General features: G+C 40.1%; 1 protein-coding gene across 1 annotated transcript; it reads left to right on the top strand.

Annotated features, from left to right (window-relative positions):
- Positions 1-38: 38 nt before the first annotated feature.
- Positions 39-14,594, top strand: xpo7 (exportin 7; the record flags this gene model as incomplete). The annotated part of the gene is made up of 24 exons (XM_042509719.1): positions 39-134; positions 556-660; positions 1,167-1,332; positions 2,124-2,197; positions 2,394-2,513; positions 2,631-2,777; positions 3,627-3,799; positions 4,267-4,460; positions 4,706-4,811; positions 5,468-5,603; positions 7,661-7,734; positions 7,868-7,948; positions 8,576-8,639; positions 8,771-8,879; positions 9,071-9,177; positions 9,503-9,591; positions 9,814-9,921; positions 10,515-10,597; positions 11,097-11,311; positions 12,217-12,355; positions 12,439-12,596; positions 13,431-13,529; positions 13,915-14,042; positions 14,425-14,594. Coding segments are annotated over 24 exons (2,865 nt in total), but the record flags the coding sequence as incomplete, so codon positions are not given.
- Between the last annotated feature and the right edge of the window lie 289 nt (positions 14,595-14,883).

The following is a 14,883-nucleotide window of genomic DNA, read 5'->3' as shown; positions in this document are numbered from 1 at the left end:
GTGTGTGTGTGTGTCTCCGTGTGTCTGTCTCCGTGTGATCCTCTGACGTGTCTCTGGTGTGTTTACAGGACAGCGTTGAGCACTGCATCATCGGGGTCACCATCTTGTCCCAGCTGACCAACGAGATCAATCAGGTGGGTCATCTTACACTTCTTCCTTGTCCTCTGTCTTCTTTGTCTTCGTGTTCCTCTTTGTCTTCCTCATATTTGTTTGTCTTCTTTATCGTCGTCTCATTTGTCTTCTTCCTCTTTTTCAGCTTCATCTTTTTTGTATTCTTCTTCATTGCCGTCTAATACCTCGTTTTTCATCCTCGTCTCCTTTTTCGTTGTCTTTGTCTTCTTCGCCCTCGTCGTAGTCTTCTTCCTCTACTTCTTTGCCTTAGTTTTCTTCATCTTCTTTGCCTTCTTTTTTGTCTTTGTCTTCCCCTAAATCTTCTTTGTCTTCTTCCTTGTTGTCCTCATCTTTTTCGTGTCATTCTGTCCTCGTCTTCATCTTTGTCTTTGTCTTCCTCTTCTTCTGTCTGTTCGTGTTTAACGGCGTCCGTTTTCTCTTCAGGCCGACACGACGCATCCTCTGACCAAACACAGGAAGATCGCCTCGTCCTTCAGAGACTCGTCCCTCTTTGACATCTTCACTCTGTCCTGCAACCTCCTCAAACAGGTCCGTCCACTGTGACTGTCCCAACTAAAAAGCCCAAATATGAAAACGACCCCCAGCGTGGCCTCAACAGTAATTATAACAAGAATCGTTTCCCGTCACTGTTACATGCAGCACCACGTATGGACACTCAGATGTGTCTCTGGACGCTGTTTTGGACGCCAGCATCACCTTCTTGTTGCAGAGGACAAGACAAGAACATTTTTGTGGATAAAAGCACATTAATGTTTATACTTCTCAGCTCAGCTCAGTTACATTCACTGAGTGAAACAATAAAAAGTCTCAGAAAACACAATAATGAGATCTTTGTCACGCTGCGTCCTGCAGAGACCAGCTGCTGTCACTTTCAGGTTGAGCATAATTCCCGTCAGCAGAGTTTTTTAAAGAGCTTAATATTTGACCGGCTGCAGACGGAGTCAAACCAGCAGATTTCAAAACATCCGCTCACACGGAGAACGCGTCACTGACGCCAACGGCGTCGTTTAATGGCTTTTTATTGTTGTTTTCAGGCGTCGGGGAAGAACCTGAACCTGAACGATGAGTCTCAGCACGGCCTGCTCATGCAGCTGCTCAAACTCAGCTACAACTGTCTCAACTACGACTTCATAGGGACTTCCACAGACGAGTCGTCGGACGACCTCTGCACCGTACAGATCCCCACCTCGTGGAGATCAGGTAGCTGCGGCCGCCGCGCGCTCGCGTCTGATCAGGACGCAACAACATCGATTCATCTCTGTTTGTTTTACGTTATAAATATGTTTCCCTTTTTTTTAAATTATTATTTTTTTGATAATACATTTTTGCATAAAACTACGTTTTATGTATGTTTATACATATATATTTTTTTTTAAACTGTTTTTAGTATCTTTAGCCAGATGTGATGAAATTCTGTTCAGCTGCCTGTCCGGTGTGACGTCTGAATGACAAAAGAATCTCGAATCTTTTATTTTCTCAGCTAGAGTTGAGACGATGAGTCAGTTAGTAAAAAGGATGATGAGTTATTGAAGTCATTTATTAGGCAGAAGTGCGATCAGTGTGCAGACTTCACATCACGTTTAACTCAGGATCTTTGAGTTTTGGACATTTATAGATATGACATTTTGTTCCTATACTATCATAATATTGTTAGGAAATTTACATTGATTTATTTTTTTATTCATTTTTTAAGTGATGTTACGGAGTTATTTGCAATTTTTAAGCACCTTTCAAGACTTTTTTTTTGGCTTTTTTTTCTTTTACATTTTTTAGTTACATTTTTAAACCAATTTTCAGGCTATTTTCTGTATTTTCACTAATTTCTTGCTGATTTTGGGGTCTTTTTTGTTGCTCATTGGCTCCTTCCCATGTTTTTGGTTGAAATCAAGCTAATTTGCTCAGGTTTTAAGGGGTTAATGTTAATGACGTGAAGCACTGTGAGTGTAAAGCTTGTTCTGACGTTTGTCTGTTTTTATCTCTCTCTCTTGCAGCGTTTCTTGATTCCTCCACCCTGCAGCTCTTTTTCAATTTATATCATTCCATCCCTCCGTCCCTTTCCCCCTTGGTAAGTCCTTCATACACTGACAATTATACCTCCAGAGTCTCACGTGGAGCCTCCTGTTTGAGACTGTGTGTGTGTGTGTGTGTGTGTGTGTGTGTGTCTGTGTGTCTGTGTGTCTGTGTGTCTGTGTGTCTGTGTGTCTCTGTGTGTGTGTGTGTCTCTGTGTGTGTGTGTGTGTGTGTGTGTGTGTGTGTTGCAGGTGTTGTCATGTCTAGTTCAGATCGCCTCTGTCCGGAGGTCTCTCTTCAACAATGCAGAACGGGCAAAGTTTCTTTCACATCTGGTGGACGGAGTGAAGAGGATATTAGCGAACCCACAGGTCTGTAACACACACACACACACACACACACACACACTTCTCCTGCACACTTATTTATTTTTTCGATGTATTTTTTGATAGCAGCATGCTGTTGACGCTGTGAGACGTGTGTTTCAGTGTTTGCCCGATCCCAATAACTACCACGAGTTCTGTCGTCTGCTGGCGAGGCTGAAGAGTAACTACCAGCTCGGGGAGCTGGTCAAAGTAGAAAACTATCCCGAAGTTATTCGCCTCATCGCCAACTTCACGGTCACCAGTCTGCAGGTGAGTGTTGACACACAGAGAGCTCACACCTGCAGAGGGAGAGTTACAGCAGGGACGGTGAGCAAAATAACTCTGATAGCTACAAATATCACAGTTAGGAGTCGACAGATTATCCACCCGGTTGATTATCGAGGACGATATTTGACTATTTTCAGATTACATATATATGCCTTTAATTTTAAATAAAAAAAGTAATTATTTTGAATGAGCACCAATAAAATTAATTAGTTAAAAAAATAACAGCATATTAAATATAATATAATAAATAAGATAAATAATAAAAATAAATAAAACTGATATAAAGTAATTTGGTTATATGGGCCTACTTTCTTTAAACTACCTAAATAAAGTCATGGAAAACGGGTGAAATCTGAAAAAGTTTCTCAAATTCAGTTTAAAAATTGTGGAAACCCTGGTAATGCAGTTATTTGTATGCTCGAACTCCTAAAACTGTGATTTTACGCTGCACATCCAAAATTACAATTGAGTACCTTGTTTGCTCTGTGATTGACTTTGTGGCAAAATATATATCTATCCATATGACACATTAAAACATGAAATATTCCTTACCTGTTGCAATAACAAAGTTTTATGGTTATTTTTTGTATTATTTTTTTTTTACCTTCATTTAAGTTGCGTTTGTGTCAGACTGAAGGTTCAGTACTTTTCTGACTGTGGGGTCAGACGAAAAAGAAACAAAGTGTGAGGATAAGAGGAGGTTGATTTTGTTGTTAATGCTCTTACACTTGTTGTATTGAGGAGTTAAAGTCAGTTTCAGCAGATTTTAGGGGTTAAAGAGTTTGCGTCTGTGAGGTGACGCTCACCTGTCGCTCTCCTCCGGTGTGTCAGCACTGGGAGTTTGCCCCCAACAGTGTTCACTACCTGCTGAGTCTGTGGCAGCGTCTGGCCGCGTCGGTGCCCTACGTCAAAGCCACCGAGCCTCACCTGCTGGAGACGTACACGCCAGAGGTCACCAAGGCCTACATCACATCACGGCTGGAGTCGGTCCACGTCATCCTCAGGTGAGACAGCCTGTTAGACCATCAGCTTTATATCACAGAACCAGAGCATCAGTCACAATGAGGCACTTTGGATCCGCTTCAGTGTCTCTGCAGTATAACACAATATCTCAGGAACACCTTCAAGGATTTTCTTAAAATTTGGCACAAACGTCCAGTTAGACTCAAGAATGAACGGATAACATTTTGGTGGTCAAAGGTAACTGTGACCTTGTGTTCGTCTTATTTTCATGAACGTAATATCACAACTATCACAAACATCCACCTGAACTACATAATAAACTAATTAAAGAAATAAAGCAATGCATCAGCAGAGCAGAAAAATAAGATTGGTTCTGAGAAAATGTGAATGTAAACAATGGATGTTACAGATTCTTCCAAAAATCAGCTGTGCAAATGTTTTAGGAGAAAGAAAACCTTAAAAACACCAAACTTAGGTCACACACTGACTAAAAGTGTTGCCTCCACAGAGATGGTTTAGAAGACCCTCTGGACGACGCCGGCCTGGTGCAGCAGCAGTTAGACCAGCTGTCCACCATTGGGAGGTGCGAGTACGAGAAGACGTGCGCTCTGCTGGTCCAGCTGTTCGACCAGGCGGCTCAGACTTACCAGGAGCTGCTACAGTCCACCAACTCGAGCGCTGCAGACATCACTGTGCAGGAGGGTACGAGCTGCACGCACACTAACACACAACGGTCAAATAAACTCGCATACGAGGAATTTACTTTGGTGTTTTGGTGCTTAACAATCAAAATAAACGTGGTGAGAGAAAAGAATCAAGTTCTGCAAGTCGAGGATCATAAATATAAAATAGAAATGTACATTAAATATTTGACATAAATTTGAGCTCTGCTTGATTATAATGAATTATTTAAAATCTTGCTAACTTTGCGTTCCCTCCCTGTGCAGGTCGGTTGACATGGTTGGTTTATATAATCGGGGCAGTAATCGGGGGACGGGTGTCATTTGCAAGTACAGATGAGCAGGACGCCATGGACGGAGAATTAGTCTGTCGGTAAGAATTTAAGAAGATGTGTGAGTTGGGTTATGAAGTTATTTAGCAAAACAGAAATGGGTCTATTCAAGATGACATATATGTAAGCTATGATGTAAAAACTGACAACTGACTCCAAAAAAGTTGTTTTAAACGTAAATAAAAACTGAATTCAATGACTTATAAATCCTTATTGACCTATATTCAATTAAATACAGCATAAAGAAAAGATTTAATACATAATATTCCAACTGATCAACTTGTTTTTGTAAATATACGCACATTCTGAGTTCGATGACCGCAATACGTGTATTTCTTTTTTAAACAACAACAATAAAATGTGTCAGTTTGAGCGTTAAATATCTTGTCCTTGTGCCGTATTTAATTAAATATAGGTCAAGAAGGATTTGCAAATCTTTGCATTCTGCTTTTATTTACGTTTATTTCCCATCTTCCTTGGAACTGGGTTGTAATAAAAACTGTAGGGGCCCCAAAACACTTCCTTGTAGGACAGCACATGTTCCTGGTTGACTTTCTAGATAAATAGTCCTTTGAACTGAAACCAGACTTATGAATTTAAAATAAAACAGGTTTCATATAATTGATGAGCTGATAAAGCTGATTTAGAAAACTGACTACATTGAATGTGTTTAACACTGTTTGTGTGTCCATCTCAGGGTGCTCCAGCTAATGAATCTGACCGACTCTCGGCTCGCTCAGGCCGGTAACGAGCGACTGGAGCTGGCCATGCTCAGCTTCTTCGAGCAGTTCAGGAAGATCTACATCGGTGACCAGGTGCAGAAATCATCAAAGGTAAACTGTTTTTTTAATGCTGCTGTTCAAGCATGTTAGAGCAGTGATACTCAACTGACGGCTCATGGGCCACATCTGGCTCCTGACAGAGCGCCGGGTGGGCCCCAAAATCATTTTCTAATTCACCATAAAAATAGTGATTGACACTGGGAATTGTTTTTGAACTTTTTTATCTAGAAGAGCTCAGTTTGCATAAAACAACATCAAAATAGAGCCCCCACAGCCCTGACAGAGGTCCTTACTAAGACCCTAATGTCCTGAAATGTGCTAAAATCCAAGAAATTTCCAAAAAATCTTGGATACGTCCAAATATCCTAGTAATGTCCTTCAATTCTAGAGACATCCTAAAATCCTAGAAACATGTATGGGGCTGCTGTGACTGGCCCCTGGCTTCCTGTGATTTTGTGGCCCCTGAGCAGACCACGTTGAGTTTCCCTGTGTTGGAGAGTGTGTAGCATGTGTCCACCCTGTTAAATTAACCCTCGCCTGCCCCCTCCCCCCAGTAACCCTGTGTGCCGGTGCCATCGCTGTGAGTGAGCGGGTCTTTTGTCCACGGCACCGTGCTGACTGCAGCAGTTTCTTTAGAGCCTCACAGTCTCCGTCTGCGTCCACTCGTGTTGTACCATTGTGTTTTTAGAGGTGGTTTAAAGTACACGGCTTCATGCTGACTGACGGAGTGTGTTCTCTTTGTTCGGAGCAGAAACTGAAAAATGTGACCGTCCCAGATAAGTGCAGAGACTGTGTGTGTCCTCTGGTTTGGTGTTAGCTCCTCTGTAACCCCTCAGAGTTCAGCACACAGCTGATCAGTAGGAGTAGCAGCAGATCAATATGACATATGACCTCCCAATAAATACACAAGTCTGTTTCTTTGTGTACATCTAGCTGCTAGTGCCATAATAATTCGGCTCAGTGTTGTGAGTCTTAACTGCAACATGAGACATGATTTCTAACTTAGTGTGTATCTGTGGTTCAGGTGCTTCTTCTGTCGCAGCTTTGAGAAACTAAAGAAGGATTTATACTAATACGTAGAAACGCAGCCTGCAGTGTAGGGCTGGGAATCGTTTGGTTTTTTCTGATACTGGTGCTAAAGGATATTTTTGAGATGGTACTGGTGCCTTCACAGTACCTGAACCACTTTAAAATAATAGTAAAGCAAAAAACTGACACGAAAGATTGGCCTTTATATTGCAAAGGCAAATTTAAACTTGGGATAATGACAGCATACTTGACAATTTAAAGTATACTTATACTTATATATATATATATATATATATATATATATATATATATATATATATATATATATATAAAATATAAAATGCATGTATGTGTGTGTGTGTGTATATATATATATATATACGTATGTGTATATATAGATGCGTGTGTGTGTGTTATACACAAAGTCAGCTGGTAAATAAAGAAGCAAACGGACTAATTCAAAAAAAATGCAATAACCTGCAAATTCCTCTTGACCTATATTCCAATGAATACAGTACAAATATACATGATATGTAATGCTTAAACTGATGAACTTTGTTTTCTTTTCATGTTTACAAAAACAACAAAGTTTTGGTAGTTTGAACATGAAATAACTTCTCTGTTTTCAACTGAATATTTGTCAGAAAGGATTTGGAAATGATTGTGTTTTGTTTTCATTTACGTTTAAACAGCGTCTCAACTTTGAATTTGGGTTGTAATAGAAAGCATACGGGACCCAAAACGCTTCCCGGGAGGACTCCACAAATTACATAGATCCGAACACCTTATTTGGGAAAAATGCTTGTCTCTATATTGAAAAAGATGCATGGACTATTTAACTGTTGAGCTGTGATTTAATTTACTGATTCTGTCAAACAATTATTAAAAAACTCGACTTACACCATTAAGCTGCAGTTTGGAGCTGAAAGTTGATGCCAAAACTGTGAAGTACATTTACATATGAAAGTTGAAAGACACAATGGACAGGTGATAAAGACATCTGGCCAAACCAGAGTGTCTCTAGAGCTCCTCGTCCTGTAATGACCGTAATAATCATTGTTTGTTTCTGTGAACTGCAGCTTTATAGACGACTATCAGAAGTTCTGGGGCTGAACGACGAGACGATGGTGCTCAGTGTCTTTATTGGGAAAATGTGAGTAACTGATATTAGATCTGTTTCACATGCAGAAATTATTTATATGTTTGAAACCAAGATATTTTGCATTTTTCTGCGCTCTAAAAAAATATGTTGCTGCTTAATTAAAACCTTTTTTATTCTGTTTCAGCATCACAAACTTGAAGTACTGGGGCCAGTGTGAACCAATCACCTCCAAGACACTCCAACTACTGAACGACCTCTCTTTAGGATATCCTTCAGCTGCGTGTGTGTGTGTGTGCGTGTGTGCGTGTGCGTGTGCGTGTGTGTGTGTGCGTGCAAAGTCTTTGCCTTTCGATGCACCACCCCTTTTTTAGGTGGAAGTTGCTTCACGTTTTCAGTTGGGTGCTGTCATGAACTGACAGAATTTTTTTTAAACATTATTAATTTATTTATCTATTAACTTTATAAAAACCTTTGAATTTTTATTTATTATTAATTTAGATTAAAATTATTATACTATATGTTATTATAATTATTATTTTTATTTATGTCTTTTTTTTTCTTTTTTTCTTTTAATTAACTTTATTTTTCCTTTTTCTATGGGGCTATAGCTGCAACTAATGGTTAGGTTAATTATCAGAAAATCAAATGATTTTTTTTAAGCATTAAGTCTAGCAATTTTTACATTTAAATTACATTATCATAATCTATGTATTTATTGTTATTCAGTTATACATTTTTTACAACATACTTCTTACTGTTATTACTGCTATTATTATCATTCCAATGTTTTGATATGATTATTATAATTATATAAATGAACACATTCTAAGATTTACTGGGATATAAAACAGAGCACGTGCACGTTTGTGTCCTTGACTTTGAGTGTGTGCACGTACAGCAGTGTGAGGAAGCTGGTGAAGCTCAGCGCGGTCCAGTTCATGTTGAACAACCACACGGTGAGTTCAGACCGCAGACGCTCGACACCTGCGACACTTTTACCAAACAAATCAGAGTTTAATATAAAATATATCTCTGTGTGTGTGTGTGTGTGTGTGTGTGTGTGTGTGTGTGTGTGTGTGTGTGTCAGAGCGAGCACTTCTCCTTCCTGGGAGTCAACAACCAGTCCAATCTTAGCGACATGAGGTGTCGGACCACTTTCTACACGGCACTGGGACGCCTGCTAATGGTCGACCTGGGTAACTACACACACACACACACACACACACAAAAAACACACAGCAGCTGTTCAGTTAACCTTTATTATACAATAACTTAATTGAACTGATCAGATTTTGATGGTTATAGAAAATCAAAAATACATGTAACAGTCCTGTCGTGTGTGTGTGTGTGTGTGTGTGTGTGTGTGTGTGTGTGTGTGTGTGTACAGGTGAGGACGAGGACCAGTTTGAACAGTTCATGTTGCCTCTGACCGCTGCGTTTGAAACTGTGGCTCAGATGTTGAGTACAAACACCTTCAACGAACAGGAGGCCAAGGTGACACTCACGCACACACACACAGACACACACACACACACGCACACACACACACGCACACACTCACACACACACACACACACACACACACACACACACACACACACACACACACTATGATTGATAACCCTAGTGTTAGTATGTCATATCATTTTAAAATGAAAAAAGTATATTAAAGAATGGAAAAATCTGCAAATTGTATTGATGTTGTGTAGTGTTTTTTAAACTTAAATGTTCATAGATTTTATGATAGGTGTTTTGGTTCCATCTTTAATTTCAGAGTTGTTTTATTCTGACAGTTTTCTCTCTCCCGTGTTTCCTTCAGCGGACTCTGGTGGGTTTGGTTAGAGACCTGCGAGGCATCGCGTTCGCCTTCAACGCCAAGACGAGCTTCATGATGCTCTTTGACTGGATGTATCTTTACAGCTGACCTCAGACCAGTGAGCTGACCTCAGACCAGTGAGCTGACCTCAGATCAGTGAGCTGACCTCAGAGCTCAGATCAGTGAGCTGACCTCAGATCAGTGAGCTGACCTCAGAGCTCAGATCAGTGAGCTGCGGTGATATTTAATATTCGTCTCGGTCTCTGTAGAGAATCGTTCTGTTTACAGAAGCGTTCCTTAACGCAGAGCTGCAGATATCCAGCGTACATGCCCATCCTGCAGAGAGCCATCGAGCTGTGGTACCACGACCCAGCATGCACCACGCCGGTCCTCAAACTCATGGCGGAGCTCGTTCACAACAGGTGAACACACACTGTGACACACAGGACGCTAAAATGAGCGTTAGCTTCGGCGAGTGGAGGAACACTCAGGACTCTAATTTCAGGGTTCTTACAGTCATGAAAAACTTGGAAAAGTCCTGAAATTTGAAAATAGCAATTTTCAAGCCTGAAAAGATTTGGAAAAACTAACTACACTGGATGAGACAAATGTCTGAAAATCACCAAAAATTTTAACAACAAATTTAAAAAAATGCCCAAATGTTTTCTTTAAAAATAAATAAAAAAAATATGAAGAATATAACCTCAACATTTTCTTTAAAAATTGCTAAAAAAAAACCCCAAAAGAAAACATGCCTTCAAAATACAGCCGTCTGAAGTAATTAGTTAAAGCCGAAATAAAAAAGGAGAATGGATGGTCTTCAACATCAACCTCAAAGTCCTGGAAATGTGAATATTTAAGCCCTGAAATTTAAACTGTGATGGTTCGTCAGTTAATCAGTTAAAGGATCAAAAGCTGTTGAGATGCTTCACACAGCAAATATGTCACTTCTTATCTGAAACTGATTATTGATTATTGGTGACTAACCTCTGTTTTGTTTTGTTTTTCGTTGTAGATCCCAAAGGCTACAGTTTGACGTGTCTTCGCCCAACGGCATCCTGCTGTTCAGAGAGACCAGCAAGATGATCACAACCTACGGTAAATATTAACAGTAAATATTCCGAAATATCAATAATCAATAACAAAGAGAAACCGGCTGACAACAACAGATTATTTATTTATTCATTCACCATAAAATAGAAACTTTTTCAAAATAAAAATAAACTTTTTTATGTGTGACATTAATGTCACAGATCAGCTGACAGATACTTAATTAACCCTTTGAGACTTTAGCGTATTGGCTTGATTTTTTTTTCTTCCCAACAACATGAAAGAGATTTTTGTAAAAAGTTACAAGAAAATCACCTGAAAATACACAGCAAGTCAAGTTTAAAAAGACCCTAACAAAATAAAAATATACAAATACTTTTTTCTCCTAACATAATTGGAAATCAATCTATCATTTTTTAAAAAATTTTTTACCCCATTATTTTCATGAAGTCGTTACCAAATATTTTCACAGTCTTCTGACATTTTACAGACTCACTGAAACAAAAATGAATCAGTAATTAAACCGTCGTCGTCTTTGTTCGTGCAGGGAATCGTATCCTGACGCTGGGGGAGGTCCCGAAGGACCAGGTGTACGGCGTGAAGCTGAAGGGCGTCAGCGTGTGTTTCGCCATGCTGAAGGCGGTGCTCAGCGGGAACTACGTCAACTTCGGGGTCTTCCGTCTGTACGGCGACGACGCTCTGGACAACGCCTTACAGACCTTCATCAAACTGCTGCTGTCCATCCCCCACAGTGACCTGCTGGTACGCAGACATCGCCACACGCTCACAGTGACTGACCTGCTTTTCTACAAATATGATTCGATATTTTAATGCTTTTCAAATGGATAAACAAGCACGGATGTTTTACATTTGACTTGCTTATGATTAATTATACTATTCCATCTGTATTTGTAGTTTAAACCAAAAAAAAGGGAAAATTGTGTCCCGATAACCCTCAGCCTGCACAGCATACGACACCGTTCTATCCTCAAATCCTCATTTTGTTTGCTGCACATCGACTTCGAACATTTCAGCCCTCAAAAACAAATAAACACATCAAAAAGTAAATGTAAAAATATACACACACAAGAATATATAAATGAAAGATGTAATTAAAAAAAGAAATTTAAAAAAATGCAAAAATAAATAATTGAAAAATAGTTTTGATAAATGAAAGAGAAATTTATCAAAAAAGTAATTGAAAATATCAAATTACGAAAAGATTTAATTGATTAGTTTTTACATTTATTTTTACAAATTATTTTTGGTAATTTAATTAAATATTAATTTATTTATGGAGTAATATAGTATATATTTTTTATTTATTAACTTGCAGCTTTTCTCTTCAAAAATGACCCTCTTGAGCTGCAAACTAACGATGACTTCCACCGTTAATTAGTCTGCCTTTAAAATGTATTTTTCTTTCTTTATTTGTTTGTGTATGGTGCATTGTGGTTTCCAAAAAGCTCATGTTGATGAAAAAAGTCCTCTTTTGCCTGATTACAACAGTCCAAAGCCAGAAGATAACACAGTAATCACGTTATTAAACGTTGTCAGCTAATTTTCTGCGTTTAATGACGTGCACATTAATGTTTGGCAGAGGAGCGGGAGCACAGAGGGGCTTTTGTCGGATCTCTGTGGATATTTTGACTCTTGTGTCCCTGCAGGATTACCCGAAGCTCAGCCAGTCCTTCTACTCTCTGCTGGAGGTGCTGACTCAGGACCACATGAACTTCATCGCCAGTCTGGAGCCGCACGTCGTCATGTACATCCTGTCGTCAATATCAGAAGGGCTCACCGCGCTCGGTAAAAAAAAAAAAGACTCGGGTCACGTCAGAGTGTGTAGGGAGCGTGCACGTGGTGGTGACGTACCTGAGTGTGTGTTTCAGATACGATGGTGTGCACGGGCTGCTGCTCCAGTCTGGACCACATAGTGACGTACCTGTTCAAGCAGCTGTCTCGCTCCACGAAGAAGCGCCCGACTCCGATGGCCACGGACGACCGCTTCCTCCACATCATGCAGCAGCACCCCGAGATGATCCAGCAGGTCGGGACGCCTTTTAAATCCCATTATCGTGAATGCAGTATCTCCAAAACTGTTAGAGGGAAATTTCTCAAATTTGGCTCAAACGTCCACCTGGTTTTGTTTTGGTTTTTTTCTTTTCAGATATAGCTCAAACATCCAGTTGGACACAATTATGAACTGTTTAAATTTTGGTGGTCAAAGGTCAAAGTCACTTTGACCTCATGTCGGGCTCATTTTCAAGAACACAATATCTCAAGAACACATCAAGGGAATTTTTTCTAAATTTTGGCACAAACGTCCACTTGGACTCAGTGATTAACTGATTGAATTTCGGTGGTCAAAAAAGTGAAAAGTCACCATAAGTTGAACTTTTTGTGAACGCAGTATATTAAAAACACCTTGAGAGATTTTTCTCAAATTTGGCACAAACGTTCACTTTGAGTCAACAGTGAACTGATCAGAATATGTTTGTCAAAGGTCACTGCGACTAATCCGCTTCCTCCTCATGAACGCAACATCTCAAGAACACGTTGAGAGTAATTTTTCAAATTTGGCACAAACATCCACTTGGACTCACCTGTGATCAGAATGTTGCAGTCAAAGGTGGTTAAAGGTCAAAGGTCACTATGATCACTAATTCTAGTTAAGAAATATGGAAGGTTGAAATTTTGAAAAAGCCAAAACTAACTTATTGAAAGTGGTGTCAACACCTCTAGTTTCACAATCAAAGTCCACCATTGCCTTCACATGAAAGTACTTTTATTGTGAAGCACACACAGGAAGTGGCTCAGTGCTCAGACTGATCTTGTCGTTTTTGTCGTTTTTGTTGTTATTGTCGTTTTTGTTGTTGTGCAGATGTTGTCGACAGTGTTGAACATCATCATCTTTGAGGACTGTAGGAACCAGTGGTCCATGTCCCGACCGCTGTTAGGCCTCATCCTGCTCAACGAGAAGGTAAACACACACACCACAAACAACGCTGTGTGTGTGTGTGTGTGTGTGTGTGTGTGTGTGTGTGTGTGTGTGAAGCTGCTTTAAATGTTCAGCTGGACGCCGTCATGAACTCACTCAATTTTTTTATTGTCATCATTAATTTATTGTTAATGAACTTTTTAAAAAACCTTTTGATTATTATTTATTATCGTTTTCAGCTCTTTATTATTATTTAGATTTGATTTTACTGTTTTCATTTTTGATTTGATTTTATTATTATTTTTATTTATTTTTCTATTACTTTTTTCACAATTCTGGGTTTTAACTATCAACAATCAACAGCAATCAAACAGCTCATTGTGTGTGTGTGTGTGTGTGTGTGTGCGTGCGTGCGTGCGTCTTGCAGTATTTCGCTGACCTGAGGAACAGCATCGTCAACAGTCAGCCTCCGGAGAAGCAGCAGGCCATGCACTTATGTTTCGAGAACTTGATGGAGGGAATAGAGAGAAATCTACTAACAAAGAATCGGGACAGGTACACACACACACACGCACACACACACGCACGCACGCACGCACGCACACACACACACGTACACACATCCAGTCCAAACATTAAAAGTTGTGTGTCCCTCCTCAGAGCTTAACCACCCCGCCTCCCCCGATAAATACACAACAGTCCCTCAGTTAGATCTAAATATTCAGTTCTGATTCTGCTCCTGTTATTTTTTTTAATGATATTTAAAAAAAAATGTTATATTGTGATGAAGAAGAAGCCATAAGGAGTTTCAGTGGTCGTTTCAGAGAATGTGTGGTCTCTAAACTTTGCCTCAAAGTCCTGGAAAGTCTTGGAAAAAATCCTGGAAAGTCCTGGTCAAGCAGTGTGAGCCCTGTCTCTCTCTCTCTGTGGCTTTTAGGTTCACTCAGAACCTGTCGGTGTTCAGGCGGGAGGTGAACGACAGCATGAAGAACTCGACGTACGGCGTCAACAGCAACGACATGATGAGCTGACATTCCACTCAGACCAGTCTGACCAGTCTGACCAGTCTGACCAGTCTGACCCCCCCGCTGCAGACAGAGCTCACCCCACCTCTTGCCCAGGCCTTTCCAGGTTTTTTTCCAAGACTTTCCAGGACTTTGAGGCAAAGTTTAGAGACCACACATTCTCTGAAACGACCACTGAAACTCCTTATGGCTTCTTCTTCATCACAATATAACATTCTCCCCCCACTCCTTTTTGATATAAGCATATATAAATATATACAGATCTATTTTAAAAGCGACCGTCGAGCTCGTCTCTCCGGACGGCGGAGGAAGGGCGAGGAGGAGGAGGAGGAGGAGGAGGAAGAGGCGAGGAGGAAGGGGACGAACGCCGG

This window comes from Plectropomus leopardus, chromosome 20, assembly GCF_008729295.1.
Source record: "Plectropomus leopardus isolate mb chromosome 20, YSFRI_Pleo_2.0, whole genome shotgun sequence".
Lineage (NCBI taxonomy): Eukaryota > Metazoa > Chordata > Actinopteri > Perciformes > Serranidae > Plectropomus > Plectropomus leopardus.
The sequence above is the reverse complement of the archived record's forward strand: the minus strand, read 5'-3'. Positions and strand labels throughout refer to the sequence as shown.